Source organism: Eublepharis macularius, chromosome 8 (genome assembly GCF_028583425.1).
Source record: "Eublepharis macularius isolate TG4126 chromosome 8, MPM_Emac_v1.0, whole genome shotgun sequence".
NCBI classification, from domain to species: Eukaryota; Metazoa; Chordata; class Lepidosauria; order Squamata; family Eublepharidae; genus Eublepharis; species Eublepharis macularius.
The window spans coordinates 41,114,028-41,129,355 of NC_072797.1; the positions used below are offsets into that span (position 1 = coordinate 41,114,028).

Sequence of the window (15,328 nt, forward strand, 5' to 3'; positions counted from 1 at the left end):
TAGGGAATGAGATTAGTTGGTATACGGAAGAGTGCTTTTCTTACTCATTGCCCAAACACTGGAATTCCTGGCTCCAAGAAGCCTGGCCAGCCCCCACCAGCCCTTAGAGGATGGTGAAGAGTGCTCTTTGAAGAGGGATAAACTCAATTTTGATTATTTTAGTATTAGGCTTTTGGTTATGATTGTGTAACTGTGTTTTGAGGTTTTATTTATGTTGTTTTAATGATTTCTTCCTGGATTTGTGGTTTTGCTTAATTTTATTGCTATTCTTGTTGTTATTTATTTATTTAGGAAACTTCTATACCACCTCTCCAGAGAACCTGCTTAAGGTGGTTTACAAAATAAAACATCATAAAAACACAGTATAATAAAAGTTATTAAGAATTAAAAGCCCAGCCTGGGCATAAAAATAGCATAAAGCATTGAATAGCTAAAAAAAGAGTCTCTTAAAAGCAATCTATAAAAATCAAGTTTAAAGATGTTATATAGAGAATGAAATAGAAAGATGAGAAATAAATATGCTAAATAAATAAAGCAAATAGTTTCTTAGGACTATTGGTGAATGGCATGACATGGCTGATATTTGTCTAGAACACAGGGACTGAAAGGAATACCAAGGCAATTCTTTATCCTGCTTAACATATCTTTATCCATTTGCCATACTGTGTAACTTTTTCTGCTGGAGAGTTTCCAAACTAACATGTTTGCCTCTGCAAAAGCAGACCCTACCAACAAAAAGTAGTCCATTAAATTATTGTCACAGTTGAGGAAAATATTCAGGTTCCACATTTTTCAATCAGAAAATGATTATTGTTAAATGGGTAAAGGTAAAGGTAGTCTGTACATGCACTGAGTCATTACTGACCCATGGGAGGACATCGCATCACAACGTTTTCTTGGCAGACTTTTTACAGGGTGGTTTGCCATTGCCTTCCCCAGTCATCTACACTTTACTCCCAGGAAACTGGGTACTCATTTTACCGACCTCGGAAGAATGGATGGCTGAGTCAACCTCGAGCTGGCTACCTGAACCCAACTTCTGCTAGGATCGAACTCAGGTCGTGAGCAGAGCTTGGGCTGCAGTACTGCAGCTTACCACTCTGCACCACGGGGCTCCCACGGGGCAATAATTTAACATTATTGTTAAATAATGTGGGCACAAATTATCTGTCACTATCAAAGTTCCCATCCTGAACTTCAATAGGATTCCTGAATTTCAGTCAGCGAGGGTAAATAATGAAGTTGTGCAAAATTCGCGTCCAGTAGCACCTTTGACAACAGCTACATTTCCAGGGCATGAGCTTTCAAGGGCCAAAGCTCCCTTTGTCAGATATCCATCATGGATGAAACTAACGAAGATGTGTTTTTGCTTACCTTGTCTGCTATATCAACTCTAGCTTTGTGACAAAGAAGGAAGTCCACTGAAGAGAGATGATTTCCAGCAACAGCAAAATGGAGCGCAGTGCGCTTCAGCTAATATAAGGAGAAAAATTATAAAATAAAAACATGATAAAAGGATCAACACAGTATATTGTCAAGGAGCATTAAATCATCTGGTCAGTGCCATTAACCAATTTAAACATACTTCTTCACATTAGCAAAATTTGTTGTTATGGACTTGTTCAGAACTCCAGATTTCTATTTTTCCTTTCCAGTAGCACTGATCAACAGACTTTTAATTTGATTTCTCAAAGAAAATGAGTATCATACTCCTAAAAATACAAGGAATATTACCAGTGTGACTAACTGTAGTACATATAATGGAGATAAGACAAATGAGTAAATATTTGTAGATAAAAGTCGATGGCTACTGTGGAATAGTAAAATATTTGTTCATAAGGAGGCTGAAGAGTATGTGCAAACAAAACCTGCTGTAATGTGAGTGTGCGGAAAATGTTATTTTTGTGGATATTAAACTCTGCAGCCAGGTGGACAGATAAAAATACAGGTACCATCATGCTGTTCTTAAGTAATGCACTACCATAAATGCTAATACAACCTTTTATATGGTACAGGAAACATTGACATGAAATTAATAATAATTGTATGTTATTTATGAACTTGGTTACCAATATGAAAACATTATATTTTGATACTAAAAGAATAAATATTAAATTCTTCCCTCCCTCCTACTATCTGCAGTACAAAAACAATACAGTTTAAGAGGGTTTTTTGGTTTTTTTAAAGCCTATGCACAGTGGGCATGTTGCTTGCCTCTGAAGATGCTTCAGAACTGTCAGTGTGTTCAAAATGTGACAGCAAGGTCACTATGTTGCATTAATTACAGGCAATACAGTTCACCAATGCTTAGACAGATGGCTGCTGCCTATTCTTCATTTCTGGGCCCAATCCAAGACACTGATTTTACCTTCAAATCTCAAAACAATCTGGACTTTAAGGACTACCTCTCCTGTATGAGTCTACCCAGGGCTCATTTCGAGGGGGAACACACAGGAACACAGTTCCGGCAGTTCCCCAAAGAGGTCACATGTCAGGTGGCCCTGCCCACCTGACTCTCAGCCATTTTGGGCCCGTTTCAGCCTGGACTGGGGCTGAAATGGCCTGGATCGGGCCTCTGACGGGTGGTGGATCACTCTCCCGCTCATCAGTGGCTTGATCCTGACCATTTTGTGTCCCCTTTCAGCCATTTTCAGCCCCTTTTTGCCAATCTGGGTCCAATTTTGGCCCTGAATGGCCAGGATTGGGTCCAAAACAGCAAGAATAGGTGATGTCAGGGGGTGTGGCATTTGCATATACTAATGGCACACTTCCGGTGATGGCAAGAGGCGTGGCATATGCTAATGAGTTATGCTAATGAGTTCCTCCAGCTCTTTTTCTACGAAATGACCCTTGAGTCTACCCAGGCTGTATCATTATAATCCCAGGTCTTGCTTTTAAACCCCTCACCCTCAGATGGCATCTGGATGACCATGACAGATGCTGTCATTTCAGATATGGTGCCTTGCTTGTGGAAAGCCCAACTTAACTTGGTACCAAACTTGGCTTTCTGTCAGAACAGACCCAAACTTCTTTATTCTGTCATTTGTTTTCATTGTAATTTCCTACCCCAAATCTTCTATACTTGTATGCTGAATTCTTACTTCTTTTTATTTTGTGTATTTTATGCTGACTTGCATTTTTACTTTGACCTTTATGGAACCCGCTGCTTTAAATTGTTTAAATATCTTATTTCAATGTTTTAAATGTTTATTATTTGGATTTACTGTTTATGTTGGAAATTGGCTCAACTGCAACACAAGAAAGTGTGATATATATATTTAAATTAATAACTTGAGAGCATAGAGTATAGAGCCCACTTTTAGCACAAACTCATCACTGTTTTTAAAAACTACGGATGTTTTCCAGTGAAGCTTGAATACTTTGGCTTTCAAATAAGCTTGATAAAGTCTAAAGGTTTTTTCTCTGCATTTTTGAGGTTTCACCTAAATTGGACTTATACTGGTTTATAATGCAAATGTAAAAATTGGATCAATTAGAATATACATTTAGTTTTTCTTCTGTTGTTGTGTCTTGTGTTCACATGTAGTACAAACAAGATGAGAGAATCTCTATGTAATTTTAAAAAATTATATGTGAAAATACTCTAGCAGCCCACCCCCACTGCATGCTTACTGAGAAAACACCCTAATTTCAGAGGGATCTATTCTCAAGTAAGTATGTATCAGGTTGCAACCCAAATAATGATAAGCACTGATAAATGAACTGAAACTAATTTGCAGATTAGGATGTGTTGTGGGGGTGTACAGCTAAACAAAATTGTCAGGAACAGAGAGGATCACAGCAGGGAAGGAAAAATAGTTTAGGATGGAGACAGATGAAACTTCAGAGAGCTCAGGGCAGAATGAAAGAAATATCATTGCTTATCATTAACATGCTCATTAATAACTTGTTAGTTTTTGAGGCTTTTCAAAAACCTGCTTGAGCAGATACAATAGAATAAATTACTGTGCCTATCACATGCAACAGAGGCTCTACAAGTGTATCTTTTACATCCTTAAAAAATATTTGATTTCAGCCTCCAATAATCTTGGCTTCCTGTCTTGCCCAGTGACTACACTAGACTTTTGTCCTTCATGAAGGATCCATTCCTGGGATTACCACAAGTGGTGAAATGGGTTCTGCCTCCCACTAGCTAAACTCCCAAATTTCATGCAAAATTTAACGATATAATGATTACAATGATAGTGCAATAAGAATAAAAACAGGTTACATACAAAAATCATGTGATAGAACAACAAATAAGTGAAATTGCAAATCATGAATCTGCAAATGGCAAGGGTCTACTATACTGTGCAACAACAAAAGTTTCAAAATATGGCAAAGAAACCATCACTCTTGCTAAATTAATGAAAGAATGTGATTGTTGCCAAAATTCTCCATAGAAAATGTCTTCTTTATTCAAAAGTTACATGCAATGGAACTTTTCGTAACCCTCTTTAGGTTTAGCTGTACTTTATATTGCTGATTATTGGATTATCATATATATTTTATACTTACATCATTTACAGCATTAATATTAACTTTTCTCTTAAATAGTCTTTCCATAGTATCCAGATTATTAGTTTTAGCAGCATTTTGAAATTCTTTCTCATCTGGTAGCACTATAAAACAAAACAAAATGGTATTTAAGAAATGACTACAAGAAATTTATTAATTTACTTCATTTATATCCTGTCATTCTCCCCAATGGGAACCCGTAATTCTCCTTTCCTCCATTTTATCCTCACAACGACCCTATGAGGTAGGTTAGGCTAAAAGTGCACAACTGACCCAGTCTCCCAGGGACCTTTCATGGGAGACTGGGGATTCAAACCTTGGTTGCCCTGATTCTTGTCTAACACTCTAACTGCTGGCCCTAAACAAAGTTGAATGACTTGTTCTTACAGGGATTTAGCTATGCCAGTTTATATATTATTTACTTATTTCTCCACATCACTCAAGATCATGTACATCTTTATGTGTATTAAGAATCTCAGGCTGCAGTCCTAAGAATACATACTTAGGAGTAAGCACCACTGAATCAATTGGTACTTAAGAGTGTGTAGTCTGGATATCTTTAGAAAAAAAGATTAGTATATAATGAATATGAAATATTTAATATATAAGCAATGGAAAAGAGATTTCAGATCAAGAAACAACTTTTAATTTGCAAGTTAGATGTTTGACTATCATGTTTGACTTCAGCAAAGAAATGAGAGACAGAACCCACCCAATTTAATTAAGAACTATAAGAACAGATTAAGAACAAAGGAACAGATCATGTCCAAGTCAAAGTTAGATCCAGATTGATATTACTGAAGCAACACTATCCTGTTTCTAGTGTGCAGCAAGCTTAAAAAATAACAGTCTTGTATTATCTTAAAAGCTAACACATTTACAGTAGCCTAAGCTTTTGTGCTGGTGAAGGCAATGGCAAACCACCCCATAACAAAAAGTCTGCCGAGAAAATGTTGTGACATGATGTCCCCCCATGGGTCAGTAATGACTCGGTGCTTGCACAGGGGACTACCTTTACCTTTTTACCTAAGCTTTTGTGAGCCAGTGTCTGTTTATGCTATAGTATATATAAAAGTGCCACAAGGCTCTTTGTTTTGGCTGGAACAGACTTACACAGATATCCTTCTGGAATTAACCGCAATCAGTATCCAATTGATATTGTAGAGGAAAAAAATCTGACTTTACAGCCTCTTCATTTAATGTTCTGTTTATTATGACTACTTGTAATTGTAGGGTTTTCACCTGGCAGCACCTGGAGATCTCCAAGAAATACAATGGATTTCCAAATACAATGGATCTCCAAATTTCAAAGATCAGTTCCCCTAAGAAAATGCTGCTTTGGAGGGTAGAGTTTATGGCATTATACCCCACTGTGGTTCCTCTTCTCCCCGATCTCTGCCCTCTGCAGGCTCCACACCCAAAAATTTCCTAATGCAAAATTGGCAACCCTGTGTGATGGTTTTCAGAGAGAGAGAGAGAGAGAGAGAGAGAGAGAGAGAGAGAGAGAGAGAGAGAGAGAGAGAGAGAGATTGCTTCCTCATTCTGTTAATATGTCATGTACTAAAACAATGAAAATAACAGAAAATGTGTGTCTTTCCCTCTGTTTGGCTGGAATGAAGCAAACAGGACAGGCTGGTACTTCAGCATTCTGAACTTTGGCCTATACCCAACTTTCAGTTTCTTATTTTCTATCCACAAAGAAAAATTAGGAGAACATAATACACAGGGATTGTGGCTGTTTTAAAAACTTCTTAGGAATTGTTCATATTTGAAGTACTAATGAAGAAAATGATGAGAAATAGAGGTGCCTTTTATTTCTGGCCTGGACAGTAAAAGGAAACCTACTGAAAGTTGCAAATTTAAAGTGCAATTTCCCCACTAATTTGAGGGATTCATTTCCCATGTTCGTTCTGGAGGAAAGGCCCAGTCCCCCAACAATATTCAGTAATTTTCAATGCATTAGATAGTAACCTAAGAGCGACTGTGCTGGATCAGACCAATTGGCCATCAAGTCTAACAACCTGTTTCACAGTGGCCAACTACATGCTCCCAGAACACCTACCAGCCACAGAAACCAATGTCTTCCCATATTGTTGCCCTTCAGTACGCATACCAAGGGTGGGGACAAAATTCTAGGGGCTCTGGTCACTCTGAGCCAGGGTTGCCAGTCCCCCCCCCCCGGGTGGGGCTTCCCTGCCCCTAGCTCCTATTTTCTGCTGTATCAGGTGAAAGAAAATTGAGATGAGGAAACAGCATCAGCACCTGTGTGAGGTCACTTCCCAGAAGTTATATCAGTCCACTCTAGAAATCATCGGAAACTCAATCATTTCCCCTGGAATTGATGTCATGCCATCACTGACAGTACATACACTCCATGCCCCCACTTCTGCCATTTGCCAGCTAGTGCCAGCTAGTGCCTGGCAACTCTACCTGGAGGCTATTGAATTGGGCAAGTCATACACTTTTTTTCAGATGATGTTTGGGTTTGGTCTGGGTTGGAATCCACAACAAATCTTTTGTCTGAGGGTCACTCACTTCCTCTGAACATGGAGGTTTAGTTTAATCACTGTAACAAATAGCCATTGATGGCCCTATCGTCCATGAAATCATCTTTTAAATCTAGCTAAACTAGCATCCATCACAACAATAAGTGTTTCATTTTGTTTGCCCTGGATCTATTGCCCATCAATTCCACTGGATATCTGAAAGTTCTATTATTATGAGAGTTATGTCCAACTGTCAAGTAAATTGTTAAGCACGCCGGAAGTTCTGGTTGTCTGGATTTGGTTAGAAAGGACCTAGTGCTAGACAACTAGCACAGTAGGAAAAAATCCTAGGCTAACTCCTTGACATGCTGGCTTTCTTTTTGCAGGTATTTTTATACACAAACAAGCAAGCATTCAAAACTACGCCCCGCGTAGTTCGAAGCAGCCGATCTACTGTACCACCTCAGGTTTTGATCACCTCACCTATAGACAGACACCAGTGTCTACTAAAACCTGTACCGAGAAAGAGAGGGGGGATGATTTGGATACTGAAACAACATATACTTTAAAAAGTGACCCTTCCCTGGGTGTTTACGATTTAAGTAAAACTAACGCGAGCAACAGCGAAAAAATAGTCCCAACCCCCCGTGGTCACTCAAGAACAGTCCCTTCCTTCCACAAGGGAGCCTCTTTTCACACGCAGCCGCGGGAACGCCGAATAAAGCACCGTCTGCTCGGAAAAGGCAAGGGGTTGAGTCCATCTTTTTCGCCGCCACACTCACACGTCTCGGCATTGGCCGCCTCAGCTGCTGCCACTGCTTGCGGACTACTTTCTTCTCTGGGGCTCAGGCCGAGGAAGCCCCTGAGCTCAGTCAGCCCTTTTATCGCGCGGCTCCAGCTTTCCTCCATGGCACAGCCTGCCAAGGAGTCCTTTGCCAGAGCAGCAGGCGTAGTAGGAACCAGCCGGCTGGCGAGGGAGGTGCTTCCTGGGAACAACTCCTTTGGGTGTGCAAGCACCGGCCACCAAAGTCTCGAGCTGTGTTTGTGTGGGACTTGCGTTTCGCTTGTTTCTCTCCGCCTGTTAGTTAAAAATGTGCAGTTCTGACCAGCATACAGAAACCAGCAAGAGCAAAGTGTGGAAACGAGGCAGGAGATAAGAAGGGAACGGCTTGGAAATAGAATGAGATGGCTGCTGCAGAGCGAAATAAAGCTTGGCTTTTTACTGCCCGCTGGGCACACCTAAACCCGCAGAAATTAACAGGTTTAAGGTCGGCCGACGTTGCGCATAATCGGCCTGAGAGAATAGAAAAGCAGGACATGAAGCAAGATGGAAAGAGACGGATACCTAATAGAAATCAGCGAGCAGCCATTTATTGTACGCTAACGGAAAAGGGGCCTGCTAAATCTCTCAAAAATATGCCGCGTGTGTTGTTTAGGTTGCTGGATCTGCGTCAGGTGCCCAGACCGGTTCTGGACTTCAGATTGGAAACCATGCATAACACAACTATTTTTCACAGTACCTCTTTGGATGTAGTGGGGTCTGAATGCAGTCCCTTTACTCCCCGCCCCATTGTGTGAGAAACTTTTTTTTCTTCAGTTCAGCCTCTGGAAACGCCTCACCGAGTCAATGTTACACTTCTATTCTTAGGTGGGGCCGTGCTTCTATGGTAGGTCTTCTGCTTTGCATGCAGAGGTTCCCAAATTCAATCGCTGGCATTTCCAGTTCAAAGGATCAGGCAGTACATGATGTCTCTCCCTAAGATAGTGGATCTCAGCTGCCAGAACAGACAATACTATCCTTGATACAGCAGTGATCTGACTCCATATAAGGTAGTTTCATGTGTTTGTATCAGATATCTTGAATACATAAACAACAGAATCACAGACTGCTCCAGCTCTTTAAGTAGACCAGAACTCAGATATAAATATACAAACAGTCCCATGAGATGTTGTGCTTTGGGTACTGAGACATGAAATCAAGTGGTTAGGGATACTTATCCAGCTGTAAGCTAATATATTGTACTTGGTTTGTTTTTTCATCCCCCATTTATTCAGCCCAGTCGATGAGAAAAGTATTTTGTAATTTGTAGTTTATTTTCATGTTTATAATACGATTACGAGATTCCATTTTAAAGATGGACTCAGACTACCCACATCTAACAGTGCAATCCTAAGCAGAGTTTCTCCATTCTAAGCCCACTGAAACCAACGGGCTTAGACTGGGGGAACTCTACTTAGGATTGCACTATAAATCATCTACAGTATATAAAAATCTTTTGCCTGTTCTGGGACTTAGCAGCCTGGGTGTTGGTGTAACCATCACCACTGTTATATCAGCACATACCCCATTTGCTGTGTATCATGACTGTAACTTTCGAAGTAGATCAATGCAGGGCTTCATTGAAATACGGACAAATATTCCTGTCAAGTATTTCTTGAAGCCAAGAATGTCTGTAACTGTGCCAATGGCAATTCATCTTTTACAGTTTCATTATCATCCCATTTGTAGAGGCTGCTTGACCTTAGACCTGTAGCAGTCAAAGGCAATCCTAGCAGCATCTCCAAAACTGGAATAATTTACTTCTTACCTATTTGTTACAATTTCTTTTAAAAACTGACTTTTATTTACTATTACGATGCTATTATTTTGCTTTTTCTATTATAATTTCATTTTTAATTGTAAATGCACTTTGTTGTTCAGTGATAAAAGACAAGCAGAGAACTTGGTGCATCATTCGTTTGTAGAGCTTTTTTCTGACACCAAGTTACAGTAATTCCTTATAGGAAAGAGTCCAGTAGCACCTTTAAGACTAACCAACTTTACTGTAGCATAAACTTTCGAGAACCACAGTTCTCTTTGTCAGATGCATGATGCATCTGGACTCTTTCCTATTTTGCTACTACAGACTAACACGGCTAACTCCAGTAATTCATTATAACATTTTAAAATGTTAATTTCATTGTTTCATATTGTTAACTAAATTATTTTTGTGATCAGCATAAATGTCAAACTTGTTGATGATTAAAGTATTTTTGTGGTTCTAACAAAGTTAATTCTTTTTTAAAAAAATGACTCATATTTGACCAGACAGTAGACCAAATCTTTGTGACTGGTCAACACTAGGGCTTCTTGATTATTTGGAAATGTACAATGCTGATCTGTAGAATAAGTGGTTTTTATGGAAAAAAGGATAGAATTACCAACTGTCAAATAACAGCTTTCATGGCAATTAAATCTGTTCCATGGGACTGGGTTAGAGTTGACTTGAGAAAAAGTGCCCTGTCCCTTTAACAGAGGTTTAATAGGTCATTATTTATCTCCATGCCATGAAAAAACATCAGCTGCCCATCCCTATTAAAGGGATAAGACATTTTTCCTCAGGCCAGTTGGCAATCCTAGACTAGGCCATTAGTCTTTCTGTTCCTCAGTAAATAGGTCTTGTAGAACTACAGAAGAACAGATCAGAAAAGATAAAAATATCACTATCACCAACAACATCTCCCTCTTCTCAGGAAGAAAAGTGAGGACATGGAAGATGCCATGAAGAGGGAAAGAAGAAATACTTTGGGGAAGGGGATATAACAGAAAGTGAGGTGCTCTCCACAAGTCCTTTCAAGCTCCCAGTTGTGCAACTGGGCCTGGCCCAGTGGCTGGCTCTGAGCAGATGGGTCTAGCCCAGCCCAGCAGCTAACTTTTCCAGGTAGAAGCTGTCAGGGGGGAGGGAGATAAGGGAAGATCGGATGGAAGGTGGGATGGACATAAGGAAGCATGAAATGGGAATAGGCTATGGAGGCTTTTAGGGAAGAGAAAAAGGACACGTGGAGGGGAAAATGAGATGCCCCCTTATAAGTCCTGGTGGGTCCCCCACTTATCAAAGTATCTATTTCTCAACCTGGCCACCCCACCAGCAGATACTTAAATCTGAGGATCAGACCCAGGTAGAGATCAATATTTTCCTGCAAACTTGGGTGAACCCCCCTTAGGTTTGCAGAAAAATATAAAAACTTACCCAAAGTGGAGGGGGGTTAATCCCCCCCATGAGGAACTTCTTTGCGCTTGTGCATAACTGTCACTGATCCTGCCTGCCCCACCAGCAGTGCTGTGAGTGGGAGAGTAGAAGGGCCACCACTAACCCTGCTATCAACTGCCTCTCCAATGGTGATGCTGTGGGTAGGGGGGAGAAAGATCCACCACTGCCAGCCACACCATCATTGCCTCTCCAACAATGGCACTGCAGACAGGAAGGAGGAGCCACCACAGCAGGTGGAGGAGGAACAACTGCCTGCCATGTTGTCAGTAGTGAAGCAGCCTCCTGCCACAGGCCCCATCTCCAGCTTCTGCTGCAGCACCCACCATATTCTCCCCTGACTGTTTTCACCCCAGCAGACAGGATCCTAAGTAAGTGATAGGAAGAGAGAGAAAAAGTAGTGGCATGGATGACAGAGAGTATGACAGTTGGAGGGAGAGAGAATGAGACAGGGTAGGGGAGAAAGAAGGTAGCAAAGGTATGAGGGAATGGGATGGCTGCTCCTGTAATATCCTTGCAGATACATACATAATGCATATTTATCTAGCTTCTGAATATTTTCATTACACTGAATTTGTTTTAGCAGTTTCAGAAATTGATTATGATACAAATATTTTGGAATTTGTATTAAATATATATATGATTGTCTTCCATTTTGTCATTGGTGTCTTTTTGGGGGGCACATCTCTGTCAAATAGCCATCTCTGTCAAGTAGTTCCTTTTGACACTTATTTTGCATCCTCCTCTACCTAATCCAATTAAGTCTGCCACATATCCTGTATTACAATAGAATCAACTCCAGTGGCACCTTAGAAACCAACAAGAATTTCAAGATATATGCTTTCTTCACCTGAAAAATGGGAAACTTATACCCTGAAAATAAGTGAAAACTTATACCCTGAAAATCTTGTTGGTCTCTAAAGGTGCCTGCCACATCACTGGACTCAAATCCTGCTGTTTTACTACAGGCCAACATGACTACCTAACCTAAAATATCCTGTATCACATTCTAAAATTCTGTAGATCCAGAGGAGTTAGCTGTGTTAGTCTGTAGTAGCAAAATAGTAAAGAGTCCAGTAGCACCTTTAAGACTAACCAACTTTATTGTAGCATAAGCTTTTGAGAGTTACAGCTCTCAAAAGCTTATGCATCTGACAAAGAGAGTTGTGATTCTCGAAAGCTTATGCTACAATAAAATTGGTTAGTCTTAAAGGTGCTACTGGACTCTTTACTATTTTAAAACTCTGTAAAATGCAAATTAGGGCTTTTCTTTCTTATGTTCTGAACATTTTTCTTTTCCTATAGCCCTACCTTTCCCTTTTGTGTTTTTTTGTTTGTTCTGAACATTGAGTTTGATGGAAGTTCTGGAGAAGTCAAAAACGTGCCCACTGTTCTTGATACTTGTCAATGAAAAGGTATTACACAGAAGTTGGTTTTTGGAATTTTTAATAGACTAACTCCAATCTTTGTCTATTATACAATATATAAATAAAAATTACTTTGGATAATCTCCCTAGAAGCTAAAATGACAAAACTGAGGCATTCATACTTTGGTCACATCATGAGAAGACAAGACTCTCTGGAAAAGTCAATAATGCTAGGAAAAGTTGATAGCAATAGGAAAAGAGGAAGATCCAAAATGAGATGGCTTGACTTAATGAAAGAAGCCACATCCTCCAGTTTGCAAGATCTGAGCAAGTCTGTTAATGATAGAATGTTTTGGAGGTTTTTCATTCATAGGGTCACCATAGGTCAGAGGCAACTTGATGGCACATAACACACACAAACTTTGGATAAGAAATTGTGAATATATTACGCATAAAATTTTAAAATACAATATAGAATTTGTATGCATACAAACACACATATATACACAGTATGTTTAGAGAGTGAAAAAGTGACACATTTTCTTCATATTTAAGATACAGTCAGTAAAAGTCCTTATTTTCAAGAATCACTTTCAAACATAGTAAGATTCATTATTTGAAGTTTAGCTATACATGCAGATTTCATGGTTTGCTTTCCTACTGTGTTCTTCTTACACTGGACCTGTTTACACTAGTATAGTCTTATAGTGGTGAACTGGACAATGCCAGTATTAAGTTATAAGTGCATGTCCCCATTATAGTGAAGTTAGTTCTTGTTGAAGGAAAGCAAGGAATGTTTGTGGACAGATGCACTGAAAGCAGCAAGAGTACCTCTGGCTGACATAGATGTTTCTACAGTCTGTTCCAAGGGAGCTCTTAGATATTAGCAAACTGTTTTAGACCATAAACAAGACCAAAAAAAGATGTATTTTCTAATTCAAATGAGAAGATGCGATTGAAATTGTTAGCTGTCCTATGTTCAGGACACAAAATTAACATTCATCTATCAGGCCTTGTTAATTTAATATGGTACGTGAAATTATGACCATCTTTGTATGGAGAACAGATATCCTGTTTAAATTAATAGGTGTTAAAATCTTAGCTACACAGTAGCAGAGGGGAGATGACAAAGTAAAGAATTTAAGATTTTCAGTGTAGTATGTGTACAAAAGCATCATCATTTTCCTCTTTTCCTCATTTTTCTAATTCAAATGAGAAGATGCGATTGAAATTGTTAGCTGTCCTATGTTCAGGACACAAAATTAACATTCATCTATCAGGCCTTGTTAATTTAATATGGTACGTGAAATTATGACCATCTTTGTATGGAGAACAGATATCCTGTTTAAATTAATAGGTGTTAAAATCTTAGCTACACAGTAGCAGAGGGGAGATGACAAAGTAAAGAATTTAAGATTTTCAGTGTAGTATGTGTACAAAAGCATCATCATTTTCCTCTTTTTTTATAGTATGAAATGTAGACTGAGAAATCTTAGCCTTTTAGCCCAAACTATCAACAAAAGTGCAAATTAAAATCTGATTCATGAAGTGCATGATCTGTTAAATTAAACAAATGAAAACCCAGTCCTTTCATTTTTTCTTTCCTGTTCAAGACCCATATTAAATAGTATGTTAAGAGTTAATAATATTTAAAGACAATCGTAGTACTCCTGTAACAACAACTAGTGTAAGAAACTAAACAAAAATCAATATTCAGTTCACCTTCATCCCACAAAATACGAAAAATTATTGTAAGGTAGTTGTTTGCAACTAAAACATTAATTTGGGCATTACAAATTCATCTATACTTTGTGTAAGTAATAGGAAAATCGGAGAGATGTACTTTTCATCCACATTACTGTGCTATAACAGCAATAAAAATATCCTTAATAAAATATATTCATTTAAAAAATGTTTCTATAGTACACTTAGAATTGTTTGACTTGGCTTTTTTGGCTGTGGACTGGGGAGCCATTGTTCCAGACCTAAAAAGAAAAAAAATACACATATTACTAAGTACATTAAAGCAACTTTAGTAGCACTACAGTCGATAAGAGATAAATTCTAAAGACAAATAAACTTCACTAAGCACTTACCGCTTTGTTCCTGCTGTAGAATTTGTACCATATGGTTCTGTGTCCAGGTTTCCTGAGGAAACAAATGTTTTAAATGAAAACCAGAACATATGCTATGAAAATTATGTATAACCGGGGGTGGTGGGTGGTGGAGAAGGAAGTGCCCCCTTGTCTCCATTCATATATTCTCCTCTCTCCTCCTGCTACATTACTTTCCTTGCTCACCTCTTCCCCCAACAGCCCCCGCGTAACCCCCTCTCCCTCTATCTCATTCTGATCTACTAGGGTAATGGCCACATCTACTTTGAATAATGCTGACTGGATTTCTTAAAAATGCAGAAAATACAGCAGGTATCAGGCAAGTGTAGATGCCAGGTGTTAGTAGGCAAGAGTAGAGAGAAGTAGGGATGGATACCCTTTGCAACTAATTCTGAGAAGAGGGAGGTGAATCCACTCAGGAAGGTGAGCAAACCAGTCAAGGAGGCTGACATCTCATGGCATCTAGCCAAGCTAGATCATCAGGGCTTTTTTTCTGGGAAAAGAGGTGGTGGAACTCAGTGGGTTGCCCTCGGGGAAAATGGTCACATGGCTGGTGGCCCCGCCCCCTGATCTCCAGACAGAGGGGAGTTGAGATTGCCCTCCACGCCGCTCAGCAATCTCAACTCCCCTCTGTCTGGAGATCAGGGGGCGGGGCCACCAGCCAGGGGGCGGGGCCACCAGCCATGTGACCATTTTCAAGAGGTTCCAGAACTCCGTTCCACCGCGTTCCAGCTGAAAAAAATCCCTGTAGATCATAAACCATTTCCTAAAGGGGCTTAATGCTAGGCTGAGGAATTACTACCTCCCCTGTTAGG

General features: G+C 39.6%; 2 protein-coding genes across 3 annotated transcripts in view; both read right to left on the reverse strand.

Moving 5' to 3' along the window:
* The window catches only part of ANKDD1B (ankyrin repeat and death domain containing 1B), a 42,026-nt gene extending 34,105 nt beyond the window's left edge, over positions 1-7,921 (reverse strand). The window contains exons 1-3 of the mRNA XM_054987209.1: positions 7,787-7,921; positions 4,519-4,622; positions 1,375-1,473 (exon numbers count right to left, since the gene is read on the reverse strand). Of these exons, the coding sequence (XP_054843184.1) occupies positions 1,375-1,473; positions 4,519-4,622; positions 7,787-7,913 (330 nt within the window). The 5' untranslated portion in view covers positions 7,914-7,921. The remainder of the gene's footprint in view (positions 1-1,374; positions 1,474-4,518; positions 4,623-7,786) is intronic.
* A 4,574-nt stretch (positions 7,922-12,495) lies between these two features.
* POLK (DNA polymerase kappa) overlaps positions 12,496-15,328 on the reverse strand; it is a 48,696-nt gene continuing 45,863 nt past the window's right edge. For both annotated transcript variants that reach the window (XM_054986227.1, XM_054986226.1), the window contains exons 14-15: positions 14,496-14,547; positions 12,496-14,384 (exon numbers count right to left, since the gene is read on the reverse strand). In XM_054986227.1, the coding sequence (XP_054842202.1) occupies positions 14,300-14,384; positions 14,496-14,547 (137 nt within the window). In that variant the 3' untranslated portion in view covers positions 12,496-14,299. The remainder of the gene's footprint in view (positions 14,385-14,495; positions 14,548-15,328) is intronic.